This window comes from Strigops habroptila, chromosome 2, assembly GCF_004027225.2.
Source record: "Strigops habroptila isolate Jane chromosome 2, bStrHab1.2.pri, whole genome shotgun sequence".
Lineage (NCBI taxonomy): Eukaryota > Metazoa > Chordata > Aves > Psittaciformes > Psittacidae > Strigops > Strigops habroptila.
In genome coordinates, this window is record NC_044278.2 from 110,122,334 (window position 1) to 110,147,427 (window position 25,094).

At 35.5% G+C, this 25,094-nt stretch overlaps 1 protein-coding gene across 6 annotated transcripts in view; it reads right to left on the reverse strand.

Moving 5' to 3' along the window:
* CNTN5 (contactin 5) overlaps positions 1–25,094 on the reverse strand; it is a 642,678-nt gene that overhangs the window by 116,772 nt on the left and 500,812 nt on the right. For all 6 annotated transcript variants that reach the window (XM_030475688.1, XM_030475690.1, XM_030475689.1 and 3 more), the window contains 4 exons: positions 19,144–19,325; positions 11,586–11,722; positions 9,391–9,520; positions 7,067–7,217 (listed from right to left, as the gene is read on the reverse strand). In XM_030475688.1, the coding sequence (XP_030331548.1) occupies positions 7,067–7,217; positions 9,391–9,520; positions 11,586–11,722; positions 19,144–19,325 (600 nt within the window). The remainder of the gene's footprint in view (positions 1–7,066; positions 7,218–9,390; positions 9,521–11,585; positions 11,723–19,143; positions 19,326–25,094) is intronic.

Genomic DNA, 25,094 nt, shown 5'->3' on the forward strand with positions numbered 1-25,094 from the left:
ATTGTCCTCCCCATCCTGCCCTGGGGAGGTGAGGTGTGGGGGGTGAGCGAATGGCTGCATGGCGCTGAGTTACCGGCTGGGTTTAAACTATGACACCATTTTACATATATAGTTTATTTTACCTTCACAGTGCACAGGTTCCAGTTTAAACAAGCGTTACATACAAGGTAGATGGAACTGAAATTCTTTTGGAAAGCTACCACCATGATTATGGAAAAGCGTGTAAGATATACTTCTGTTACATGCAAAAACATGTTCCCGTTTAAAAACATAACATGCACTAAACAAAGCACTTTATAAAATTGAATAAAAATTTCACCTCCAAACTCAAATAATTTTTTCTTTTTTCTGCTTTGAAAAACCCTTCTTTTTTCTTATCTCCTTTGATTTTTTTTCATAGCAATTGAGCTAAAATGCCATTAAAATATGAACTTACAATGGAAACACTGACAGATCCTTATATATAGTAGAGTGAAGAATAAAACTGTAATAAGAACCTGTCAAAACTGAAAATGAAGGAGTCTGAGAGACCAGAAGAATATAAAAACATGTCCATTTCTAAGTTTTTGAATGATGATATTTTTAGATTTAAGTGCTCTATGTGTTTCCACTAATTGCATAGCAAAGTGTGACAAATGAAATATCTAGGCATACAGGAAAACAACTTCTTTAGCTCAAAGATTTCAGTATTAACCTGAAGGTAGATAAAAGGCAATAGTTTCAGGCTTCCCTGTGTCTCTGTCTAGCAACATTATAGCAATCCTATATTAGTATTTAGAATTTAATGTCCCCATACAGATCTCTTTCTTCTCTTTCTTTCCTCTGACTTCTTTCACAGTTGCTGAATGTTAGAGAAACATAACTGAAAGAACACAAAATGTTGCAAACAGGTGAAGGCAAAACTTCACAGGTGGAATTCACTGCCTCATGTATTATGTTACACACAGCTTGAATACTTTGTCCCCTCCAGTGAATTTATTCTTCATTTAGTACCTATAGACAATGATTCTCACTTAATGGGTACTAATTAGTATCTTCCTGTTCTTCATAGGTCAATGTGTGACTTGAAATTTTGTATCCAAAAGCCTACTAAGACAGGATTTCCTGTTCATATTTCTCCATGTTTTTAATGCCTGATGGCTTCACAAATATTTGCCTCGTCTCCCTATTTTCAGTGTCCACTTTTTTTATTTGTGATATTTAAAGACTGACTGTCAGAGCACTTACTATTAACAGCCAGTACTTCATTGTTCAATGTGCAGCTTCTACAGGCTTCTCTATGGCTGCATACGCACACACTAAATGAAGAACATGTCAAGCACACAGTAACTTTTCTACATAGCACTACACAGTGGGCAAGTTTTGTATGAGTGACATCTCCATTTTATGAATTTTAGTGGCCAAGCAGGTTTGGGGCAAATCTGAATGGAGAATGTACCATGTCATGGAAGAAACACTGATATTACTTCATTATATGGCCATATTTATTGTAGATCAGAGCCTCCCAACTGATCGACACACTGATCAACTGATACACATGCTGATAGGAAGGAGTAAGAGACAGATCCAGACTCTTCTCACTGGCACTCAGTGACAGGAGAAGAGGCAATAGGTACAACTGACATAAAGGTTATCCATTTAACATCAGTTCCATTTAAACATGAGAATATCTTTCTTTTTTACTGTCAGGGTAATTAACTGGAATATGAACAGGCTTCCTAGGCTGCAGTGTCTCCATCCTTGGAGATACTAAAAACCTGACTGGACATGACCTTGAGGAACCTGTTCTAGCTGACCTGATCTGAAGAGGGGGGTTGAACCAGGTGGTATCCAGAGGTCCACGCCACCCTCAGCTGTTCCATGACTCCTTGATATCATATGGAATAAAAAGTTTTTACCCACTGGCAATCAATAAAAAAGCCACCAAGACATACTGCAGGAATAAGGATTTTGAAGTTTGTGTCCTGGCCAAATCCAGGCCAGGCTATTGCATTGAAACTATCTAAAATTCCCTCTACTGATTAACCTGCCCAAAGTTAAGTAGATAGATTTAGATTAGACGTAAGGAAGAAGTTCTTTACTGTGAAGACTGTGAGACACTTGTACAGGTTGTCCACAGAAGTTGTGGCTGCTCTTTCCCTGGCAGTGTTCAAGGCCAGGTTGGATGGGGCTTTGAGCAACTAATGGAAGGTGTCCCTGCGCATGTCAGGAGGGTTGGAACTAGATGATCTTTAAGGCCCCTTCCAACCCAAACCATTCTATGGTTTTGTGAGGTTTTCTTCATCTTATCTCCAGAACCCTTCAAACAGAAGTGGAATGCAGGGAACTAATTGCTCTATAGGAAAAGTGGCTGAATTGAAGTGGCAGGTGGTGTATTGTTACCATTTATTTTCCTCACAGAAATGTTTAATATGCTGAGGTCCTGAGAAAAAGTTAACCTTTGACCTAGGTGGATGAATATGAGCAACTGTACAATGGCCACAGAGAGACTGGCACTGCTGTTCTGCTCATGCGAATCTGACCTCCACAGACTGCTAATGTTTTTCTGCAAAGCTTACTCTATTATGTGAAGGAGAAAGCTTAGACTGTGCCATATGAAAGAGAGCAGTCAATAAATGCAGAACTATATTACCAATGCACACATGTATGTTTAGACATCACTGAATTTAGAGGTTTTTTAGACTATATATTAATCTGCACACAAATTCAGACATACGAGAAACGATAAAATAAAGCATTATTATTTGATAAGCTTCAAAAGGAAAAGGAACAAAAGCAAAATAAAGCAGCACAAAATTAGCACTATAAAAATCCTGTGTCCTCAGTTACCCATTTGTTGGTTTAATTGTCCTTTTTTTTTATTTCTTGGTGGTCTGAATGGAGAAGAAAAACCAGGGACTGAATAGAACTCTTTGCACTGCTAGAGTGCTTTATAATGATTTTATTTTAACTATAATTAATGGATATGGAAATAATGAGCTAGAGTGAAAATTCAATATAATTTTAATGAGAAAACATTTTAGATGTAGGAGAAAGAACAAAAACAGATGAGCAAAGACTTATAATACTTTTTAATACCTATGCCTCTTCAAGCATATCTGTTTAAACATCAGCTTTAGTCACTACTATGGGGTAATCTATACAAGAAATGTAGGTGACTTTAAGAAAGTGATGAAACAGAGATTACAGCTGATGGACTAATGACTCACAAAAATTTGTGTACTAATAAATTATTAGAAAATACCTGCATTTATGGAAGCCTGAACACAGAGACTGAAATAATTTATAAAAAATATTTGCCCAGAATTTAATCATTAACTTTATCAGCATTACTCATTATTTATATTGATGTAACTGATAGCAGATTCCAGTCTATTCTACTGTGTATTATAAAGTTTACTGTCCACACAAAATAGTAATTTAAATATCACTTTTGTTGACTTCTTTTAGCTTGATATTATATAAGTTTAATGAAATGCTTAATTAGAAACTCCTGACTCCCTTTCTGATCTGTCTGGGCCTGGGTCTTGTTTAGAAGTTGATGCTAATATAGTAAATGAGTGTTTGATTACAAATTAAGAAGTATCTGATTGGAATAATTTAGAAATCTCATAAAAATGTTTGTTGATCACTGTAGTCTTGCCCAAGTGCCCAAGTCTTCCTATTTAGGACCTAAATCAAAGTTCCAACCATTTTATTACAAATCAAAGCATAGACTTATTTTTTTCAGACTTGGATTCCACTCTAATCCACTTTTCTATAAAATCAAGACTACTTATGAACTAAAAAGTTCTTTACAAAATTCTACACAAAATTCTTATAGACTAAAAACCTTCATGTTCAAATCAATAACCAGAGTATAGTTTATTGCAGGCTTCCATAAATGATACACAGTCATCTATCAGCCTCTGAGATAATATGGTCCAGAGACAAGTGGTTAATAAAGATAGTTAATTTTAATTATTGTGAGATGACTAATGAAAATATGCAGCTTAAATATGTTTTTCTACCTAGACAATTCCCATTGCTGTTGTGCTCAGGTGTGTTCTAATTCCAATTAGAACATTAGTATAACAATAGCTTTTTTCCCCTCCTCAACTTTTAGGTGAAAATACTGATGACCTTATATTTGTTTGAATGCATTAACAACTCACTGAGATAACAATATATGAAAGAGATTTGAATTTTACATGTAGTTCCTTTCAAATGCTGATAGTGATCATTAAATGTCTTGTATCAGCCAGCTTCACAGACTATGCCTTGTTCTTTGGAAGTTTTAATCATCTGAATAGTAGTTCTCCAGTAGCATATATTTTATTTAATTAAAATGTGGCTTTTGCAGTAGGTTTTGATCTTTACATCTGGTTACTAGAATGAATTGTGAATCTTTATTAAATAAGTATGTTTCTATAGGAGTAATTTCATCAAATTTAAAACATTTATGAGACTGTAACACTCAGAATGATACTTTTTGTCAGCTAATAGTTGTGAATATCCAACTTTTTTTGCTCTATTTTATAGACATGCCATTCATTCAGAACATAGTTCAAAAGAAGAGCTGTTTGAATATACAAGTTATATATATATAGTTATAATATTCCAAGTGGAACCAAATGATCTGACTGCTCAGAATAATGATTGCCCACCAGGGAAAGCAAACCTAGCATAGATAGACTGTGAATATGAAGACCTTGAGTTGGATAATTTGTTCAAAGGTAAAAACAGACCAAGAGATGGAGCTCATGAAGACTCTTTCCACAGTTATGTTGCCAAGTGAGTCGCTTTAGGCTTTTGAATTAATCTGAAACATTTGAGGCTTTCAGACTGCATTAAATTCCAGGAGCTAGAGTCAAAGTCTGACTGCAGTGAGAACTGTACCGAACTCAGCCTTCTGCTCAGTAACAAACGGAAAATCACTTAAGGTATTTCTGTCAACCAGCTTTTGGTTGGAGGAACACCTAAGGAGGCAAAACAGCTTGAAAGAGGTGAAATAGATGATAGCAGACCCACTAGTCAAGTGGAGTTTCTTCTTCTATGCAGAGGGGAAGATCTCATTTGTATTGAGACTTTTCTAAAAGATATGGATAAATGCAGCAAATTCCTTTTCTGGGCTGGCAGACTTAGCAAAAATAAAACACAACATGCACTTGCTATAGGCATTCTAGAAGAGGAATAAGCTGTGGCAGAAAAGAAAAAGATACATTCTGCTGTTCTATCCTTGCCCTTCTTTTTTATTTATTCAACATGCTTTTTTATTTTTTTCCCCCTAAATCTTTGATGGTTTAGCATTCTATGCAAACTCATCACATGACAGTTCCTTACTGTTTTTTGTTGGGATTTTTATCAGCAGTCTATGAAGAAAGCCCATGTTAAAAGTACATACATGTGCTCATCATGTCAGATTATTCCTTTTAAAAAATGCTTTACAGAGTTCCTTTCCAATGGTCCTTTCTCAGAGTGCTCAAAACATGGAAACACACATACTACCTTCATTGGTTTATATTTCCTTTCCTAAAATAATGATAGACTTCCTCATCTCCTCTTCAAACAAACTCTATTATTTTAAACTCTATTTGTTTAAAGCGCACTGTATGTAGAGGTTAAACTGAGTTACACTGAAACTGATATTCCCCTCTCCCCACACCTCTATAAACAGTAGACGCAGGGGAACTGCTCTGAATGACACACGATACTCCCTGAACAACTGACTAAAAATTAAGTTGAATACAACCCATATCTTCCAAAGATTTGAAACAGCTCAGCCAGCTTTTTACCTTCTATATTTCATCATTTCCTGTTCCAGCCTCTGTCAAAATAAGCAAGATTTAAAAGCTGCAAATGCCAAAATTGTAGCTCCAGATCTTATTTTTATGAGATTTTAACTTCAGAGTTAGGCTATGTTTGGACAGCCATCAAGTAATGATCAAAATGCTCTACTGGTCTTGGATTAAAATGTGATTTACATGTGGTGATCGGAGAGGAAAAGGTCATGTAGTGAAAACAGTTAACTGTGTAGCTACAAAATAGAGGCATCAGTCTTAGAATATTTGATATTATCAGCATCTTTGTAATATCATTCTGTCATCTTGTCAATATGTAGTATACAAGTCATACCCGTTAGTAAAATGTTGTATATAATGCTGTTTTGCTCTGCCCCCCTCCCACCCAACCCAATATGGCATGAAAAGTTACCCATTTTTCCTTCTCAGAACAAAAAAAATGGCATGAGATGAAAATAAAACTCACCTGAATGAAAGGGTTTTAGCAGCTAACAAGTATAGATGCACTCTACTGCTTGCATCTGTATTGCACAAACGAACAAATAGGCCTTGCTTTTATCTTTTTGACTAATGCCATATAGGTCACTTTAAGTGGTTCAGTCATATACATTACCAGAAAGAAGATTGCTCTGTGTACTTAAAGACCATGTGCAGGGTGGCAAAACTAGTCTAGTGTACCAATACGCAATCTTGCAAAGTACAATTAGAGCTGGCATTTAACCTGCAGTGCTTAAAGTAAGTTTAATGTACAGAGCTGGACGGACCTTATTTAATTAAACATATCCTGTTAAACAGATGTGCTGCTGAGCACAGAAATTACTTTTCTTATTAAATCCTATAATGGAATAATCTTTTTCTTCTCTGAATCATTTTAAAGCTATTCTTAGACAGACTTCCATTGCGATCAAGCTGCAAATGTGCCTTATTAAAATTATTTCAAATTAATAAGCACATTTGATATTTTATGTGGTGCTGACTCCTTCAGCCTCTATGCTTTTGATACTGTACATGTAACTGAAGCATTTTTGAAATGAGTAACAGAAAACAGAGGAAAAAACCAAAATAATAACAGTTTTTATCTCTCTGCATCTCCGAAGAATTTCAAGATTTTTCATTTCAATGTTGTGGAAACAATAAAGTCACTACTGTCAGACAAATGAGCTTGACAGAATAATTATTCCATACTCACGCTAACATATGCGTGTTCTTGTCACATGTATTTTCGTATCCTATTACAGAATCAAGCATGCAAACACAGTATTTAGTTTAGTGAACAGGCATCTGACCTCTTACTCTCCCTTAATGCTTTGTCTCCTTTCTTCCAAGTGATAGTTGGCTTTGGAGAGGCCTGTGGCTTGCACTCAATGAGAACTTCTTGGCCCTTGGTAATAATTATTGTTTTCCTCATCTGATTTAGTGGGAAAGTGGGAGCTGAAGCTGTTAAAAAGAAGTGTGTTAATTCTACACAGAACAACCACAGTTTCCTGTTTCATTAAATTTTAATACAAGACTAGAATAATAACTTTGGTTCAGAGGAAATTATCACACTGCAGATTTGATGGAATTTTACAAAATATTTAAAAACAAGCAGGAGCCAAGGCTAGGTGTCAGGTCTATAACTTAAACCAGTTATGAATTAGTGAGATGTGCCTTACATCGGAATACCAAAGTAAGATTACTTATGAAATTTAACAACTTCAGAAATTAAATAATATAGTTGATTTAGCTACATCTTTTCCCAAATCTTTGGGTTTCATGGACAACTTGTTAGAAGTAACTAGGACAAAAATGAAAAGTTTAAATTCCACAACTATCCCAAATGCACTCTCTAGAATTAATTCTTGCAAAACCTATTACCGTTTTAGAGAAATTTATTATGTTTTTTTATTGCACAGCATTTTTCTGAATACTTTGAATTGAAAAGTGAGAACTCAGTAGATGATATTTAACTATGTCTTGTTCTTAGTATTTCACTTTTCAAGAAGTCCTGTTGATCACAATCCATAGTAGACGTACCATAAAATTACAGTACATAATAAATATATCCCAAAATGACACTAATTACTGTGATTTCACATGAAGAAAGGAGAGTTGTTCTCAAGTAATCTCATTTGTCTGTGTTTTTCTTAAACTAGTTTTGCAAAATAAAAGCCCCCTCTGCAACTACCTCAGCTACAGATATAGGAACATATTACACTCCATTGCCTCAAATATGTAGGAATTTTCTACTGTTACTCTGGGTAATTTTCATACCAGAGCTATTTATATGCACAAATTATTTTGTTATTCTCCCTTTAATAATCCAGACAATCACACAGAACTGCTTCTTTAATACTACAGTATGGTTAAAATTTAACAGGGGTACAGTTTCCCAAGTGACAAAACGAAAGGCTGATTTTACTGCAGCAATACACAATGTCCATTTCCAATAATAGAGAAAGTGCACAACTACCTGATATAATAGGTATACCTATGTTATAATAGATATAAAAAAACAAACAAGAAAACCTTGTAACCAACAAGGACTTATTTGCTGGCTGAATCACCAATGACAAAGGAAAGTGATGGAAAGAGAGCAACCACTGTCTGTGGGTTTTAATTTATGGCTAGATAGAAATATTTTGAAGAGCTCTCAGTGAAATTCTAAAGTTGGCCGGCTACAAAATAATGGAAATCTTCTAGACAGATTATTCTTCAGAAGAACCAAATCTTGGCTCAAATGTAATATATTATTTCAGTAACTTCAGATTTCTTATTCATTTGGGAGCTTACAAGAATGATTCTAGATGCAGGTTTTGAAATATGCAAGATTTGAACAGTGCAGAGACCTCTAATCTCTGATTTGGCCATTGAATTACTCTGACAGACACCTGTCTTTCAGCTATACAATACTTTAACAAAGATCATGAGACTCTTTCTTACAAGTCTGCCTCACGTAACCCTGGGGAAGTCCTCTTATCACTATTGTCCAACTGTGTTTTACCACAGTTTGCTTTAAGGAAAACCAGAGTGTTGGAATGACATGCTTCAAGTTTTTCTTCATTAAGTCCCCACTTCAATTTTTGAATAATGAAATTTTTACAGGATTTCCAGATAACACTATGTAGTATTTGCTTTACCATGGATGATATCAGCTCAAGTATGTAATTTCCAGTATTCAATCAGTTCTGATGACTTCATAAGAAATTTTTAAACCTTTAAAACTAAGATCATACTTCATTACCTTTGAATAATAGCCTTCATAGAAATATTTAATTCCAACAAAGACTAAAATATAATTACTTTCTCTAAGTTTCTTCTCTTCACTTATTTTTGAAGTGCTAAAAAATAAGTTTTCATTTATTTGAACTGAAATGGCCTTACATGAGAAATTGTCACAGAATGTAACTGAGTCAATAATTCATGAAAAAAAAAAATTTAATAGAAGGACCTGTATGCTCTTGGGCATCAAAGACCCACCACATAAATAACAAGAGTAAAAAGGAACCCTCTTTCATTGTTTTGCTCAGTTTCGACTGGCAGTAGCTGTTCCTTATCAAAACAGACCAAGAACAAATGTAATTATCAAAGGGAAAAAAAGGAATAGTCTGTTCTTTTCAGTAATACTCACCTAAAATCTTCAGCTCGGCACTGGCATAAATGGTGCCATACTTATTTTCTGCTAAGCACTGATACATTCCAGCATCTGAAACATTCACACTGTGGATCACCAGAACACCATTAACCATCTCGATCCTGTTCTGTAATGGAATAATAAAAAAAAATAATCTATAAAAGCAAACGAGCACTGGAAATTCGCTGTGCTTAAGGCAAAGGGACAAAAGACATTATTAAGCTAAAATAAAACTGAGCAACAAATTTCCTTGGGATTCCTTTCTTCTTTTATATAAGGAATCACAAGGATAATGCAGATGGGGGAAGGCAGAAAAAAAATCCAAAAATATTTAAAGATAAATATTTTTCAGTGCAAGTTGACTGTCTCCAAGGCTTGCTTCTGCCTGTTTGCTTGTTAGTCTGCTATTAACCTTACATGATTTTTAAAAGCAGTTCATCCTGGGAACTTTCATGAGGCAACAAGTCAGTTGTGGGTGCAACATATCTGATTGATTGATGATGATCTTCACATCTCTAGCAAATGTTTGGTTTCAGTCATCGTATTATGTTCATAAAAGGAGATGTATAATATTGCTTGCATGAATAACAGTGAAAGAGTCTAATCATCTTCATCATTAGTGCAAATTTATTATTTGAAAATTCCACCAGTAGAAAATAATTACCACAGCTGGAAGAGAAGGGGCACTGAAAGCTGTATGGAAATGTATGCTTCATGAGCTGTATAATTTGAACTGCTGTATGGAAATGTATGCTTCATGAGCTGTATAATTTGAACTGCTATAAAATACCTCTAGATTTCATTATTGCAATTGCTGTAGGTTTAATCAAAAATTGACAAAGAATAAAGTGTATGGGAATGCAGAGGAAACTGTGAAAAAAAGTTCTCTCTCTTGTAAGCCCCCAGTTTAAACTGAAATTTAATTTCGAATTTCAGAGCCTGGTGCAACTAATAGTTTGGAAAATCAGAAAACCAAAAAGTACAGATATTTAAATTGCTTCAGTTTCAGGACTAATAGCTCCATCTAAGGAGGCAGAAATGGATAAAGTAAAGGCACATAACCTTATTTTCAATGCCTCACAACTTGAAAAGCAAGCTGTGTCTACGTTTCCTTTCTCATTGTTTGCATAATTGGTTGACGTTCACAGATAGAAGTGACATTCACTGAAAAGGAAATCATTACATCTTTTATATTCATAAATCCTTTCTGTGAATTCATTTACAAATGGACACACTGTCTCCCAGAATTGAACAGCTTTATTTTAATCTGGAAAAATGCATTAAATAAATTTATAAAACTTTTATCTACTCTAAATAATTTGACACTACAAAAACATAAAGGTATTGGGCAAAAAAACACATGATGTGGGCTGACCTGCTGACAATTCAGTGAGAGCAAATGCCATGCATGGTCTTTTAAAAAGAAATGAGAATTTTATTTAGATCTAATTCGAAAATACACCAGTAATTGACTGTAGTTAAAGACTTTCCATTCTAGGAGTCTTATATGGAGCATTTGAATGGTCTTGATGATGAATTCTGTTATTTGCAGAGAATTAATGGAGTTGTAAACAGATGAAAATAAAATAGTCGTTGTACCTTTTATATTAGCCTGCTAGTGTTTTGAAGAGTAGGATTATGCACAAGCAAAATGTGGTAAATCTCAACATAACATAACATAACATAACATAACATAACATAGCATAACATAACATAACATAACAACAACCTACATTGGGGGAAATATGAAGGAATGTGATTCAGCAAATAAAGCACTTTTTGAGTTGTTACTATTTTTTTATTTAAAAAAAAAAAGGCATAGTACCATTATCTAAAAAAAAAATAGCATAATAGCATTATCTAAACGAAAGAAAGGAAGAAACAAACATATACACTGGAGATTGCTTAGATGTACAGTATAGTACAATGGCAGATTCTGTTTCAGACACAACTTAGAAGGTTCCACCTCCCAAATATTTCTGAACTGATGAAATTACTAATGAATGCAATTCTACATCACTTGAGATGGTTCAGAGGTGACATGCATAGAAAAGTTGTCTGTATACTAACACTTAAGAAACTAACACAAAACCCAGTAATTTCTGAAGTTCTTTTCAGTACTTTCTTTAACAGGCTTTATCTGAATAAAAGGAGAAACATGCAACATACTAGTGACTCCTCGTCTAATGTACCTGTGGCCAGAGAGGAACTCCATTTTTCAGCCAGTGATATGTGGGCCTTGGCTTTGCAGTGGCTTTACATTCCCATCGGAGCTGATCTCCACTGTCTAATTGAGTGTCATTAAGTTTCTCCACCCAAAGTGGGTAGGCTGCAAGAAAAAAAACAAACATACTGTATACAAAGGGCATAAACTGGTAAGTCTCTAGCTGATACACAAAAACCTAATCCATTAAAGAGCTTAAATTATAGCCTTTACAAAGTTTACTTACAAAGCTTACTCTCAGAAAGAAGCACATTTAAATGAACAGCCAAACCCAAAAGTCGTGAAATTAACAAAAATCTGTAATTCCATAACTTTAAAAGCAATGCTGTAATGGCACCAGGAAGTGAGCGGTATCATGACAAGGAATAGAAATATGCCTGATTTAATAAAGTCCAATGGATTAAATTACAGTACTGTCTATTAATGCATTCATTATTACTGAATTTAATAGCATTTGCTTGGTAGTCACAATAGAGGGTCTAGTAACTTTTCAAGACTTAAGCTATTTAAATTTTGGAAAGGAGGTCAGCCATCATAGACTCTCTTTCATGCAGTTTTCTCAGTTTACTAGGAAATCATGATTTATTCAGCTAGGAATGACTGGGCATTTGGTAAAGTATTTGCACATATTTTTGTTAAAGTGTCTTGAGTTTGAATCCATGTGAAAATGCTTTCAATGTCTTAAAGCACAGAACTCATGAGATTTTTAGCATTCATCAGGAACATAAATTACACAATAAGACAATCTTAAACCAGTCTTTTTTAAAGGTAGACAGTTGGCAGGTGTGTATGTGATAATTAGTATCTAAATTTCATGTAATAATCTGTTAAAAAGCAGATCTTTAATGCAGCAGTTGATCAGATAGCTATATGTAGGATCTTATAACTTTGGAACACTTTGTATGACTTGGTGAGGAACTGAGCATTCATATGCATGAATAAAAATATATGTTTAAAAGCCATCTTTTGGTTTTTTGTACTGTAGCCATATCGATTTGTATAGCAAAGAGGGTGATAGATGAAATTCATTAATGATATTAAGTGTTGGGATGTGCGTTTTTTCAATTAGTAAAGAATAAGTAACTAAAAGGCTTTTATTGCTAAAGGAATGTGAAATTCTGATTGGTATGAAGAGAAGTCCAGATCTGTCACAACAAAGTCTCTGCTTCAAACATCGGATAATTGATAACGTACTTAAACATGGAGAACTGAGTGTAAAAATAAATCTTTGAATCTAGCTGGCTTTTGACAGGTCACCAATCAAAGACGTGAGAAGATATGAAAAGGCGTGACAGGTGACTAACTGCTTCTAGCTTACATCTTGTGCATGGATGATAAAGAAAGTGAAGGAGGTGTCTATCATTCCTAAGCAGAGAATCATCTGCTTCAGAGTCCCTGACCGGACAGTTGTCCGAAGCTGGAAACATAGCAGAAGAAGAATCATTCATATCCCTTTTAGTAGAGGAAAACAGAAATAAGAGTGACTGAACCTCACTCCCAAACCCAAGACCAAAAATATCTGCTCCCTTATTATCCTTATTACAGTCAAGGCAATGCATGACATGTTCCATATGTGCTCCATTGCACTGAATGACTTGATTCTTAAATTATATCAAAGGGTTCCATGAAATCCTCAGAAGCAGTTTGCAGGAGTCCCTGCTCACCTGTTGTCTACTAATTGTCCTAAAAATATAATCCAACTGAATTGTATAGTTGATGCTGTTGTTTTATTTTTGAGTGTTTTGGTATGCACGAAGGGAGCATGCTGAGAAGTAATTGTTTCCTTTCAAAATAAGTATGCTAATATGATTTTGGAAGATGTGACAGTTTAATATGTAACTAAAAATACATAAAAGTTATCCAGTGGTGCAATAAAATCATGACGTTTCAAAGAAGTGCTAAATTATTCCTATCTATATTTCATTATTTTTATTATTTTGATTTTCTCATAATTCTCCCATATGACCAAAAACATATCTAGTTTCATTTTCCATCTTGAATTTGACCTCATCATAAACCAGAGCATTCAAAATTAGTGTGCAACTGTTTACTCTTAAATAAAACTGTCTTCCCAAGCCTGGCTGCTGAAGTATTCTCCTCAGTACACAACTGTCATTCCCTACCCTCTGCCTGTGGCTGTCTTGATAGCATAGTCATGGCACAGGTTTTGCTTTGCAACCACAAACATGCAAATCACAGTGCTATGATTGATTGGTATTAGCAACCTTTTTCATTAGTTGGGGTATTTCTACCTTATATTTTCTCCTCATAACCTAAATGGCCTTTGGATTCATAATTTTTAAGTTTTGAACTTGTCATCAGCAAAGACAGACTCCCACACCTTTGAGAACAAGGTAGCAAAGCAATAGGTAGATGTAGGAGGTACAGAGTTAAACACATGATTGAGAGAAATATTTTCATAGCTTTTGGGCTTCCTTTCCTCTCTCTATGTACTCTTTTGCCACAAAATGTTCCCTCTCTGCTCATATGATCACTCTGCATAACAGCATAACACTTGTTCTTAACCCTGTCAATAATTACAAATGTGAAACTCAGTGCAAAAATTCTGACTCTGTATTATTTTCCCTTTTTTTTTTTTAAACAAAAATGTGTTAACATCATCCTGATACACACGTGGGCAAAGAAAACTTCATTCCATGACAGCACTTAATTTTAATTAGAACATTGTTGGAGCAAGCGCAGAGGAGGGCCACGAGGATGATAAGAGGGCTGGAGCACCTCCCGTATGAAGACAGGCTGAGAAAGTTGGGGCTGTTCAGCCTGGAGAAGAGAAGGCTGCGTGGAGACCTCATAGGAGCCTTCCAGTATCTGAAGGGGGCCCACAAAGATGCTGGGGAGGGACTCTTCCTTAGGGACTGTAGTGGTAGGACAAGGGGTAATGGGTTCAAACTTAAACAGAGGAAGTTTAGATTAGATATAAGGAAGAAGTTCTTTACAGTGAGGGTGGTGAAGCACTGGAATGGGTTGCCCAGGGAGGTTGTGGATGCTCCATCCCTGGCAGTGTTCAAGGCCAGGATGGACAGAGCCTTGGACCACATGGTTTAGTGCGAGGTGTCTCTGCCCATGGCAGGGGGGTTGGAACTAGATGATCTTAAGGTCCTTTCCAACCCTTACTATTCTATGATTCTATGATTCTATGTAAATCCTAAGAAGCATTTAAACAGATCTCAAAAGTAACATGTTTCTTTTTTCCTTTTTATAAATGCAACATTTATCTTGGAGAACAAAAAGGGTGTTTGTCTGGTTTTCATCTGTCCAATGAAGAGTTTTGGGGTGAATGTTAGAAGAGAAGTATGTGTTTCATTATTCAGTAGTCTTTATGGATATTGTGCCACAGCGTTACACAGCACTCCTGAGATTTTAAAATCACTGTCCAATCTTTGATTTATTTTATCTGCTGCACCTGTTTATTCAAGGATGTCAAAATGTTTTACAAACACAAATTGGCAATAAATCTGCAAGCTTACAGGATAGTTTTTACACCCTCTGTGTGAAATGAAATTCAGATGCAGAAAACTCAGCCTGCTTTCTCAAATTATTCATCAACTTTTTGACTGAGAGAAAATTGAGGACAAAATTTTGCAAAGAAAAATGAATTCAGATAGTGTCCTAAAATGTGAATGAGTACAGAGTTTGGGATGAAAGAAAAATAATTTTCTGGACACAAGGCTAATTGGGAAGTCTACAGTAGGAGAAGAATAGGAAATTATTACAGTAAGAAAGTAATACAGCAAATTTAAACTAAAGGTGCAATTCTGACCACAGAAATCTCTTTCTCTCAAGCCAGAAGGTAACCTGTAGTGGCACCACTGGATTTTATTCCATACAGTTTTTATAATGAAGTGATTAATTTTGTTTTATTCTTTTACATCACGACGGTCCGTTACACTGCATTACAGAATGTTCCTATGTTTGTTCCAGCTTGTTCCACTCCTCTGTTATGGCAAACCTCCCCTCCTGCTGTGGCAGCAGTTCTCATGGGGCTCTGGTGTGAGCAGGATCAGGGAACTGATACAGCCAAAAGAAAAATGGCCATAAAAGCGTTTTTGTGGTCTGCTTCGTATCACCACTGTCTGCTCAACTGGTTCTAGTGAGTAGGCAGCACAGAAGAAAACCCAACAGGTTCAGTGTGAGAGAGGGGCAGGAACTGCACGAAACAGCTCTCACCATTGGGAAAATGCTGCTAGCCAGGATTTGGGGGGCAACTGTGATTACAAAAGGTTAACGGCCAATTTCTCTACCAAATTTTAATTGCTGTGCTCTCTTTATTATTAATCAATTTGAGCTTGAAGAAAATTTACTGGAAACTTATAAGATGAACACTTGGGGAAAAATCACACTTCACAAAATAGGTTGCAGTGCATACAAGGATGTCTTGCATTGTCAATATTATGTTTCTAATGCCTTTGTCATTTCCTACAGTTGAATGACCACAAAGTGTTGAGACTACAACAACCTGAAATTGTCAGCATCCAATATACCACTTTCTGATCATCCATAGTGTCAGCTGCATCAGGCAGCCATGGTGTATCTGGATTGCAGCAGCAGGTAAGAAATGGAAAAAAAGCACTGGTTTTGTTATTAAATGTGATCAGACAGGCAGACTGGGTGCCCTGGGCTTTCTCCAAAATAGTCTGTGGTGACTCAGATCAGATGCAACTGATGAAATGAAGAAGATGATTCAAACAGGCAGTGAGTGAGTTCCTACAGACATGCAGATTGTGAGACTGCAGTATGACACAGCTGGTCCTACAGCCTGCTCTGAAATTTTACAAGAATCCCCTGGAAAGGAATGATGGCCTACATCTGAATTTCTGAGGCAAAATAATCGTTGTGTCCTGAAGGAATAAGATGACAGTGAAAAGAAAATGAGCTTAAAGGCAAATAATTCCTGTTGACTGTTGGTATGAATAAAAGGTACAGCAGGAAACGCTGCTTAAAGTATGCCCCTGAATCTTGCCATATCAGCTGTCAGCAAAGGAAAATGAGAATTTTTTAAAGTAACATTTGGCTAAACTTTGTGCTGCTAAAAACCTTCCTACCGAAACCCTCTTACACCCCTGGAAAGGGTTGCTGAGATTTGTAGGCCAGTGAGACCCTAATGCTGTCTTCAGGAGCCCCGAAGGCTGCAAGAGGCTCACTGGGGAGTATTTAATCTCAAGGCCAAGAAAAGGCACTTTTAAGGGGTTAGTAACAGTTTGTGCTTCTGCTGTATTGGAGATCACTGCTGGTCTCTTCCATTTGAAAGCTCTCTGATACCTGCTCTGACCTTACTACCTCCTAATGCATATAGGTGAAACTCTGACTCAGATCTGGTTTTGACTTATCTGTAAGACAGTCTAAAGTATAATAATAGACTTAAGAGAAACTTTATAACATACTAGTCTCACATATCTGTTAATCAGAGGAATGAGACAATCTGAAGAGGACCTCCTTTCTATATTGTTAAAGAATTGTTCTAATATTTTTGCACAAAATGCCAACTAGCACAAATTGCACACTATCCATAAAGGCAGTGACAGTAAAAAAATATAATTTTGACAATGGTGGAGAATTGAAAATACGTATTTCTATCCGGGCAGAGTAGAACAAAATGTTTTTTATGTTGAAAATGTTTTCTATGGACTCCTAGGTTTGAGTATCATCTTTATTTCCGCTCAAAACAAAAATGTGTCCAGGCTAATGAAGGAGGCAGAGTTGTTTAGAACACTACATCATATTTGCTGTGATTTTGTGCCACAGGTCCGCAGGGTGGTCTTGAGAAAATAAACTCGATTTTCCAGTATCTTAGTTTCTCTCTTGAACAGCACCTTTTATATTCCTTTAACTCTGAAAGAGGGAGGCAAAGATAGTACTAGAAAACAGCCAGTAAGTGTATGAGCTGGGATACACCTAATAACTTTTTTCTTTTTTAATTTATACATTTTAAGAAATGTTGTTGAAAAAGACCAGGTATGCAGCTAAATTCCCCAGCTCCAAGTCCCTCGCAGGAGCTGCTGTACTTTCAGGGAAGTAATTGACAATAAGAATTTGTAATACCAGAGAAATATCACTGGGATATTGGCATGGTAGGAGGTACCAAATAGTTTTGGGGCTTTGCCTGCTGTTTTCAGCAAAAGCCTTATAAAAACTTTGCTGCCACTGCAGTACAGATGGCATGTCCAAAATGAAAGGTGCAAACTACCATCTTTGTCATCAGATATTTTTCCCAGCATATTGAAAAAAAAATTGAAGACAAAAACCTGCCCTTGGCTTTAGATGGATGAGAACCAAACACAAGGAGAGAATCATCATCCAGTGATATGCTGATACTCACTAAAAACAAGGGACTAAGATAAAGACACTGGAAAGCTGGAGGAGACAAGAAAATTGATTATGGACCTGGAAATATTGACATATGTGGAAAATTAACCAAATATATGATGCCAGTCTACGGTTATTTGATGAAAATGTGTAACAAAGAGAACTGCGTATAGTTAGTAATGGGGAGAAAGCACTAGGAGCATTGGAATGGAATCAAGAAAAGAAAAATAAAATTGATTAACAGGAGACAGTCCTTAAAGGTATCTATTAGCCTGAGGACACGTCTGAACTGCAATAGTTGGAATTCCACTAACTGCAATATTCGAAGACAGAAAACAATTCAGAGTCTGAAAGATTCATTGCATGGTCTCCTGCAGTAGACCTTTCGTCGTAAGAATTTCAGCTTGTAGGACTCATGGAATAATAGCAATTGGTGTAGCCTTAATTGATAAGAAATAGGTGGGTTTCAAGCGTACATTCAATATGAGAGAAACTGGGTTGTAAGTATTCAATCTGATTCATTTTTTATGCCTACTCAAAAAAATTTTTGAAAGACCAATCAGAGATAAAATATTCAGCACTTTCTGAAAATCAGAACCTTCAAATACTGTGCATGCCTAGATCGAGAATTTTCTACAAAAACAGAAGCACTTCTCCAGCTGATTCTTGTACAAGGAATTTGACAAAACTCAGCACTCAGGCATGGCAAGCATGAAACATTAATAAAACTGTGATAAAAATCCCAAGATATTTCTAATATTCTTTTCTGACAGGTAAATCATGTTCAGGTTGCATGTCATTGTTATATATCAGATAAGGGGGGAAAAAAAAAGGGACTTTAAAATTATAGTGATACTCTTTAAAAAACCCTATAAAACCCCATAAACATCAAGTATGAAATTGCATTTAAGAAAGTTCTTTGAGAGAGTCAACTTTATACCTCAACTCATTAAAAAAACCCTATAAAACCCCATAAACATGAAGCATGAAATTGTATTTAAGACAGTTCTTTGAGAGAGTCAACTCTATACCTCACTTTAATCTATTACTAAGAAATAAACATATGTACTTAATTCAATACTAATTTTATTTTAGAGGAACAATATTTTGTTTCTATCAAATCTTAGCATGTTTCATATGTAGTTAAAGCCTTAAGTGTGGACAAAGCATTGCTGCATAATACTGTGTGCAGTTACACTTACTGTACACTTGTAGCTGTCCTCTGAAGACATTTCTTCCACGAGAGTTTTCAGCCTTACATTCATACATTCCCGCATCCTCTAGCTGCACATTAGGTATTTCAAGCACAGCTTGGGATTTTCTCAGGCGGGCTTTACTTGGATTATGACCATTAACTTTCCTCCAAGAGATTGTTGGAACAGGGCTGAAATATTTAGTAAAATTACTGTTAGCACACTTCCACTATGGAGAATATAAATTCTGCTATCTGGTAGTTTAAACACTTAATAAACTAAGTAGCAATAAAATATAACCACAATTAAGGTTCATATAATGCTTGATATACCTCGCTGTCTGTAGGGAATCCTTACTAAATGGTTTGCTACATGGAATGTGTCTCTTTCATCCACAAGGGATGGTCAAGTTTTTATTGAAATCAAGTAAATCACTTGAAATACTCTCTCTAGAGCTTCTTTAGCACTCTTATGTTTTACTCCTGACCACTTCCACTCAACAGGGAAAAGAAACTAACAACTTCAAAATCTGGATGAATTTAGCAAATTCCAACACATCCCAATTTTCCTGCAAAGAAACTGCAGTTCAGGAGATCAGTAAGTGATAATGTCTATGTAGGTGGGGAATTTCAGTACCACTCTATCTTGAACAAATTAAGGTGACCAAAGGTTTGCAATTCTGAAATATTATTTAAGTTACAAAACTGGTAGTGTATGAAGTATGTATGCCCTTCTGCTTCTGACTCACAGCATTACATGCCTGCTTGTGGGAGTAGAAGGGCTTTTCATTGTGGTTTGCTATTCCACAGAGGTCTATGTGGAAACTGTCTTTCATACTGAGGGAAGAAATGGATTAGATGTTGTTTGCACTCATTCAATTTTCTTTTCTAGCCCAAGCACTCATCATTCATTGTGCACCTCTCGAGCTTACTGGTACAGACATACATTCATTTAAATATGGCAGACACTTAAGCGGGAAGAAAAAAGACCAATAACTGTAGTTATAAAATATCTGATGATGAGCTGAAAATTAGACTGCTTCAGGTACTCCAAAAGAAGCTGGGAGGACATCATAAAAGAAAATGTAACTGATACTTAAAAAAGAAGAAAAAGTGTTTATTGCTTAAAAGTTTTGAGCTTACGTTTAAACACAGTTGGATCTTGTGGCGGTTTAGATGGGGAAAAGTACTTCACACCATAGATTCAAGTTCAAAGGTTTTATTAATTCCTGCTATCATTTGCTAGCTTCCCCTTACCGTAACTATACAAAGTTGTTTTAAAAAATCACCTTTCCCTCAGTATTTCAGGGTTTGAGACACACAAACACAGACATGGCAAGCAACCATGGGAAAAGCTCTAGCTATTCTTCAGCCACTTAAAATCAGGCTGTGAGACTGCAGTTGTCCTCAACCTTCCAGACAAAATGCTCCAAATTCCTGTACTTTCTAGATTCAGAAAATTTCCAGACTTGTAGTTGGAGGTCAGAACGTTTCTCTAATCTTGTTTCCTGAATATCACAAATCACTGAATTTCATTGAGCCTATTAACACAATTACCTTCACAAAGTCAAGTTACAGTCCCATATAGAACGGTATACACTACTTATTTGAATATATGAGGGGACGAACATCATTTCCCTTATCATTTTGCTGCACTGATTACTTCATGTGACAAAAGATATTTTATTTTAAGTGTGTGTGTATTTATCTCTGAGGTACAGTCCCTACAATACCTCTCTATTCTTGCAAAATGGTCCTTTATCACTCCCATGGAAGAAGTATATGTACAGAAATCAAATCACTTCTTTTTTTCCTTAGTAAATAAACCACACTGATCTCTTTTTCTTCTACATTCCAATCATGTATATAGTTTTCTTTTTATAAATGGTTGTGGATCATATGGTGGGTGTGGATTATATGAGCTCTTTTTCTCCCTTTTTGTATCACATAGAAGCTTGACAGCTTGTACATTATTAAAATAACTTTCTTGCTGACTGATATGGAATTTTGGTGTCCTGTAGGTTTGGTTTGAGGACTCCTCTGTGCAGTTTGTATGGATCTAATTTCTGAATTTTGCTTCCTATTAGTAGTTATTTTACGTAATTTTCAATTAGAAGATTAAAAGAACTTCCCATTCTTATTTGACACAAGTACTTCAACCTGTTCAATTCTAAATATGAGGAATAAACAGGATATCTCTGTCTCCGATGCACTAATAAAGCTTACTGTCTCTAGCCCTGCCCCTTATGATATTCCTGGCACATTCTTAGCTACTATACTTTGACAGATATTTGTATATATTAGAAATAGTACAAATAACAATATTAGTTTCTTCCCCCCAACCTCCCATTTATTAGCTCTCATATTTTATTTCTAATTGCACACTTGATATTCAGATTTATACCCTTTCTGGAGATTTTGTAAGTCTGGTTTTGCTTTGCATTCAGCTTTAAGTATAAATTCCTTATATGCTTGTTCTCTTTCTATGTAGAATACAATTATGTCATGATTGCTGGCTGCAAAACAAACCATGGCCAAGCAAGTGGTCATTATTCATTAGTCATTATGAATCACAACACAGGTCCACAGCAGGAACTCCATGGTGGTACAGTGCAATACTACTCAGCAACTGCTGGTTTATGAATGAGATGATAGGTGTTCGGGTACACTTTATTTGGCACCATAAGGGTGCCACGCTTGTTGCCCATTGTTGCTTATTTGCCCTTCAGCCCTACTTCCAGAAAGATCAGTGACAAAAATGCTTTTGCTATACTGTCATGAAAGAAAACTGGTTCTGCTGAATAGAACTGATAATGAAATTTTTTCATTGTGTTTATTTCTGAGAAATAATGAAGATATTATAAACTGTGAAAATTGTCTCATTTAGCTGCTATGAGATTATTCTGAAAATCATGCATTTAGAAAATTTCCTTTAAATTGCATTTAAATATTTTTTTTTTAAATTTGCTTTTATGTCTGCCTCAGGAAGCGAATGTGTATAACGGCAAATACAAAGAAAACTTGTTCTCTGAGTCATTAAGAAACATTTTTTTTTAAAAAAATCACTTTTTTCTTCATCAGTATGAGGTAGCAAGTGGAGTTTTTCAAAGAGATAAAGTTACTTTAGTTATGTAAATTTAACGATATCAAAGGAAAGTATTCCCAAACTGCAAATCACTCTTCACTGACAACTTGTAGTTCTGTTTAATGAAGCTTATTTTCCTTGCAAAACTTACAAGTGAGGTGTGAATTTTACATCTGAAATAAAAATATATCTATACCTATCTCCCCTCTGTAACTGTGCGAGAATGAAATTAAATATATCTGATTGAGGATGTGAAAGAATAAAATTGTTTGGCTGTTCTAGAAAACTCATAAAATCCACCATAAAAGCTAACTAATGTATGCATATATTTTTTCACACTTTTCAAATGATCCACAGCTTTTCAAAAAATAGAGCAACAGCAGAAGTATCTCTAACATTAATACGAGTTTAATGCAATATGCATAACTGTTAAATCATAATCATTATAATCCATTTTATTTTGGTCTCAGCAGGCATCTATAGGAATATAGTTTCCTTGTTTATTACGACTCTGTTAACATTCAAACCCTATGAGTAATTTGATTCAAGTTTCAACTGAGTTAAAAGATAAGATTTTAAGATTTCTCCTTACTTTTGGAAAGAATCTGTTGAATACTACTGGTAAATCTTAGCACCACTGAGAAAAAAACCCTCTACTTGATTCCAGAAATACCATCGTTAAACTTCTAAGTTCTAAAAGGTCACTGGTGACTATGATAGACATTACTGTGCATTTATTCACTTTGAATTTGAAGAAAATATGAGTTATAGTTTTACATTTACAGCTAGAAAATATTCTAAAAGTGTCAATTTTCGTAAGTATATTATTTTGGACAAGTGCTATTGAATTTCTTGGGACTTCACAAGTTTCACTGGAAATGTTTTGAAAAAACTATTGAAAGCAATTTGTATTTATTTATTTCACCTGAAAAATAATTTAATTAGATCTATAAAGCATACGTTTATTTCCAGAAAGGGGTGAGGTGGAAATAAGAGTAAAGTCTGAATATTAAAATACCTTTTTCATGGATTTGAGCTCCTAGTTTTTCAGCAGTATCTTAAATACGAATGCATAGGTTGCTTTTTCTATATTTGGTTGGTAAAAATTGATATGTTCTTTTGAAATATTTTACCTTCTACTGTAATTTCAATTCCTCTCCACACTATTTCTCTTTACCATGCATCAGTGTTCTGAGCTGTGCTTTCAAACCCACAGGTTCACATCATAACGTATCTTGAGAAACCTCTTCATGCCTGTGTATTTGAGACTAGAAAAAAACCTTTCTCCTTATGCCCTCCAGCCTTGCAGCCGAGTTAAATATATTCTAATTATTACAGAATAATTATGTAGGATTAAAATGTCAAGGAGTATCATGAAATTCTTTACATCAGATACTTTCCAGAAATGCCCATCAACTATTCACACAACTCCTTTAGAATGTTCCATATAAATCAGTTATGGTAAGTTGCAGAGATTTAGGAGACAAGATAATAACTTTTCCTTTCATTTGGCTATTAGAAGATAGTACTCATGAAATCTAGCAGCAGCGAGTACTGGTGATTTAAGAATAGAAATAGAGTAGAAGGAAATGATGATGAGTTTGAAGGCTGTGTGCAGAAGTCTAGGTCTGCAAGTCCCATCAACACACATCTATTACTGTACTAAAAAGGTCTGATGCATGTATCAGTGTCACATGCTAATATGGATGCGCTTTCTCTGCTGGCTTGTTCTTTATGGCACAGAGCAAGGACAGCATGCCTGCTTGGCTGCATGTCCAGCTCCATGTCACTTTCTCCACACTTCAAGTCCTAACATCTTAAAGCATCCCTAACATCTAAAATAGTGCTATGGATAATGATTCATTATCCATAATGATGCATTATCCATAGTGAATTATACTTCAGAAGCTTTTCTCTGCTGACTGATCGGAGCCTAAAGCGATACCTCAAGATTTTTCCAAATTCTTGCATTCAAGTTAATCATGAAAATAAGAGTCATCTGATTCATCAAGAGAACAGAAGATCCACAATAGAAGAGATATTGGTTTCACAAGTCACGAGTAAAGGAAAAAAGCTACTCCGCAATCTTTGCTTTCTCCATTTAAAAGTTAGAAAATTGTATTTACCCTTCATGAAATCAAACGGTTTAGCTAGTTGACGAAAAACTGAATAGAAAAGACCTGAACATATCCTCCTGCTGATTCAGTGCTGGCCACGTTGCAAAATTCTGTATTACGTTTTTGTCATCATCGTAAAGCAGATATGCTATATTGTGGGATGGAGGAGGTGTTAAGCTACTACAACTATTAAATAAGGACACAAGTAAGCTCTGTTTTTAACTCCTTCATCCAGTGAACCTTTTTTTCTAGTCTCTGTGTCACACCTGACCTCAGTTTGCTGGTCGGTGTCACTCTGAAATAAGCGGACATTCTTCCAGAAAGTATTAAAGATATAACAAGTAACAGCCTGTGATTTGATCAAGGCTGTTGAGAAGAGAATCTGAAGGAATTTCAAAAGCAAAATGTATATATAACATCTGCTGTGTTAGTATGATATACTAACTTCATGATATACATGAAGAATACACAAAGAGTTAAGTTAGAGGAGACAAATGCATTGAAGCAGAAAATTTGCCTGAAAAGGTGACATGTTTTTGGCATATGTTCATATGGACTCGCAGGGCCACAATACTACAGTACCACAGTGTTTACTTGCCCTGTGTAAAGCTATTTTGTAACTGGCCTTCTCTCATGACATTTTGGTCTGTTCCTAACTTTGTTGAAGCAGAATTTCTGTAGCTGGCACATTAATTGAGGATTTCCTAACTCTGCTGTACAGAGATGGCCAGTGTATGTGTAGACATAATTCCAGAGGAC